Raw genomic sequence first — 2,203 nt, 5'->3', positions numbered from 1 at the left:
TCCCTCAGCCGTGGTGTACGGGTGGTCAAGAGCATCCAGACAGCGTGGGTCCCTAGGCAGGAGCCAGGGGTGGGGGAGACCCCGGGAGGGCCCGCCAGCTCCTCCAGCCCCTGCCCACTGGCACTCACCCAGGGCAGCTGGGGCAAGGCGTAGGTGCTGCCCCGCACCACGCGCCGGTCGTACATGAGGTTGGCATAGCGCCGCGGCTCCTCGGGCCTGCAACACAGTGGACACACACCGCGCAGTCAGCAGTCAGCCCTCGGGCCCCATCCCAGCCCATTACACTGCAGCCCCGGGACCCAGCGGGCCGCAGCCCCCGCGCAAGCCGGGCACTCACTGCTCGGCGGGCCCGCGGTAGGCGCGGCGCGCGGGCAGGGCGCGGGGCTGGCTGAAGTAGCTGTAGGTGCGGGCGGGCTGCGCCGAGGCCATGCCGGCAGCTTTGCAACGCGGGGGCGGGAGAACAAGGCCGGGGCCGGCGTTGCCGCGGCAACGGGGCGTTCGCTCCCCGGCAACCGTTGCCAAGGTAAACCCGCGCTTCGAAGCCTCCCGTGCGCATGCGCCGCCCGCCTCGCTCCTCCGGGGGAGGGCTCGGGCACCTGCAGCGCCCCTCCCCCCCTTGCCTGCTGGAGGCTTCCTCCCCTGGAGCTCGGGCTTTTCTGTACCAGGCCTAGTGTGGAGTCAGCCAAGCCCTTGGAGTTTGCCTTTATAAAACTTGTGGGTGTGTGTTTGTTTCTTGTGACTAAAGAACAGATGCCATTTTCACAGCACCTGATGCCAGGGCCTGGGGCTTTGGGGGGCTGGTGCCAGGATGATGCCTATGGGAAAGGGGAGCTGGGACTTCGCAAAGTGGGGTGCAGTGCATCCTCAGGTAGAATACAACATTGTTTTCTCCAGGTAGAAAGGGAGTGTTACTGATGTGCCAGGGGCCCAGGCCTGGGTTCGGTGTAAGAGGCAAGCAAAATCAATTCTGATTTCATTGGCGTGTGCATTCATTTGCTATGTAGAATCAAAGAAAAATGAGAGTTGGAAGGGACCTCAGGAGGTCATTTAGTCCAGGCCCCTGCTCAAAGCACACCATCCCCAACTAGATCATCCCAGCCAAGACTGTCTATCTGGGTCTTAAAAACCTCTAAGGACGTAGAGTTCACCATCTCTCTTGGTACCCTGTTCCAGTGTTTTACTATCCTCTTAGTGAGAGAGCTTTTTCCTAATATCCGACCTAAACCTCCCTTGCTGCAACTTGAGATCATTGCTCCTTGTTCTGTCATCTGCCACCACTGAGAAGAGTCTAGATCCATCCCCTTTCAACCCTGTCTTCAGGTAGTTGAAGACTGATATCAAGTCTCCTCTTCTCCAGACTAAATAAGACCAGTTCCCACAGTAATTCCTCATAAGTCCCCACAGCCCCCTTGAACCTCCTTCAGGTAGTTGAAGGCTGCTATTAAATCTCCCCTGAGTCTTCTCTTCTCCAGACTAAATAAGGCCAGCTCCCTCAGCCTCTCCTCACAAGTCATATCTTTTATCATGTATAAAAACAAACTAGGCAAAAGTAATCAGAAAAGCTGTTGTTTCGTTAGTCCCATCATCATTAGAATTAAATGGACATCTCTCATTCAGGTTCATAGAATGAAGTCTAGCCTTCTTGAGCAGCTTGACTGTGCATCCAGTGCTTCACTGAAAGCTGTTTCTACACCTGAGTTATACTTTGAGTTAGAGTTAAAAAAAAATCTTCAGGGCTGTGAAATAGGAGCTCCAATACAAGAGTAGTTACCAGGCTTCAGAGTTGCAGAAGAAAACATAGCTTGATTACTGGAATGTTCAAATGTTTTGGCTTGCAGGCTGGATGGGCAGTGCCCAGTTGGTTCGCAGGTTGGATCTGGCTGGTGGCCCAGATCCAGTGTCTAGGGTGGTTGCAGGGGGACCTATCTGGCCATACCAAGTGGTGGGTGGGGGCAGCCTGGCCTTAACTGGCTCCCCTGGATGGGGGGAAGGGAGCTTGATACAGCCCAAACTTGGCCTCATGGGGGGAAGGGGGATGTGGTCTGGCCCTAGTCCAGTTGCAAGAGCGGGGTAAGGGCATGGTTTGGATCTGATCCAGCTGCAGGGGGGGGAGGGAGAGGATGTGGCCCTGACCCAATTCAGTTAGTTTCATGGTTTCACAGTTGGTAGGGTCGGAAGGGACCTGAGCAGGTCATCAAGTCCG

At 56.0% G+C, this 2,203-nt stretch overlaps 1 protein-coding gene across 1 annotated transcript in view; it reads right to left on the bottom strand.

Moving 5' to 3' along the window:
* RSPH3 (radial spoke 3 homolog) overlaps positions 1–493 on the bottom strand; it is a 22,727-nt gene extending 22,234 nt beyond the window's left edge. The window contains exons 1-2 of the mRNA XM_019527600.1: positions 338–493; positions 129–216 (exon numbers count right to left, since the gene is read on the bottom strand). Coding sequence (XP_019383145.1) covers positions 129–216; positions 338–429 — 180 coding nt within the window. The 5' untranslated portion in view covers positions 430–493. The remainder of the gene's footprint in view (positions 1–128; positions 217–337) is intronic.
* Between the last annotated feature and the right edge of the window lie 1,710 nt (positions 494–2,203).

Source organism: Gavialis gangeticus, unplaced genomic scaffold (genome assembly GCF_001723915.1).
Source record: "Gavialis gangeticus isolate Ggan-Ray unplaced genomic scaffold, GavGan_comp1, whole genome shotgun sequence".
Classification (NCBI taxonomy): Eukaryota; Metazoa; Chordata; order Crocodylia; family Gavialidae; genus Gavialis; species Gavialis gangeticus.
Note: the sequence above shows the minus strand (reverse complement) of the source record. Positions and strands in the feature narration are given on the sequence as shown.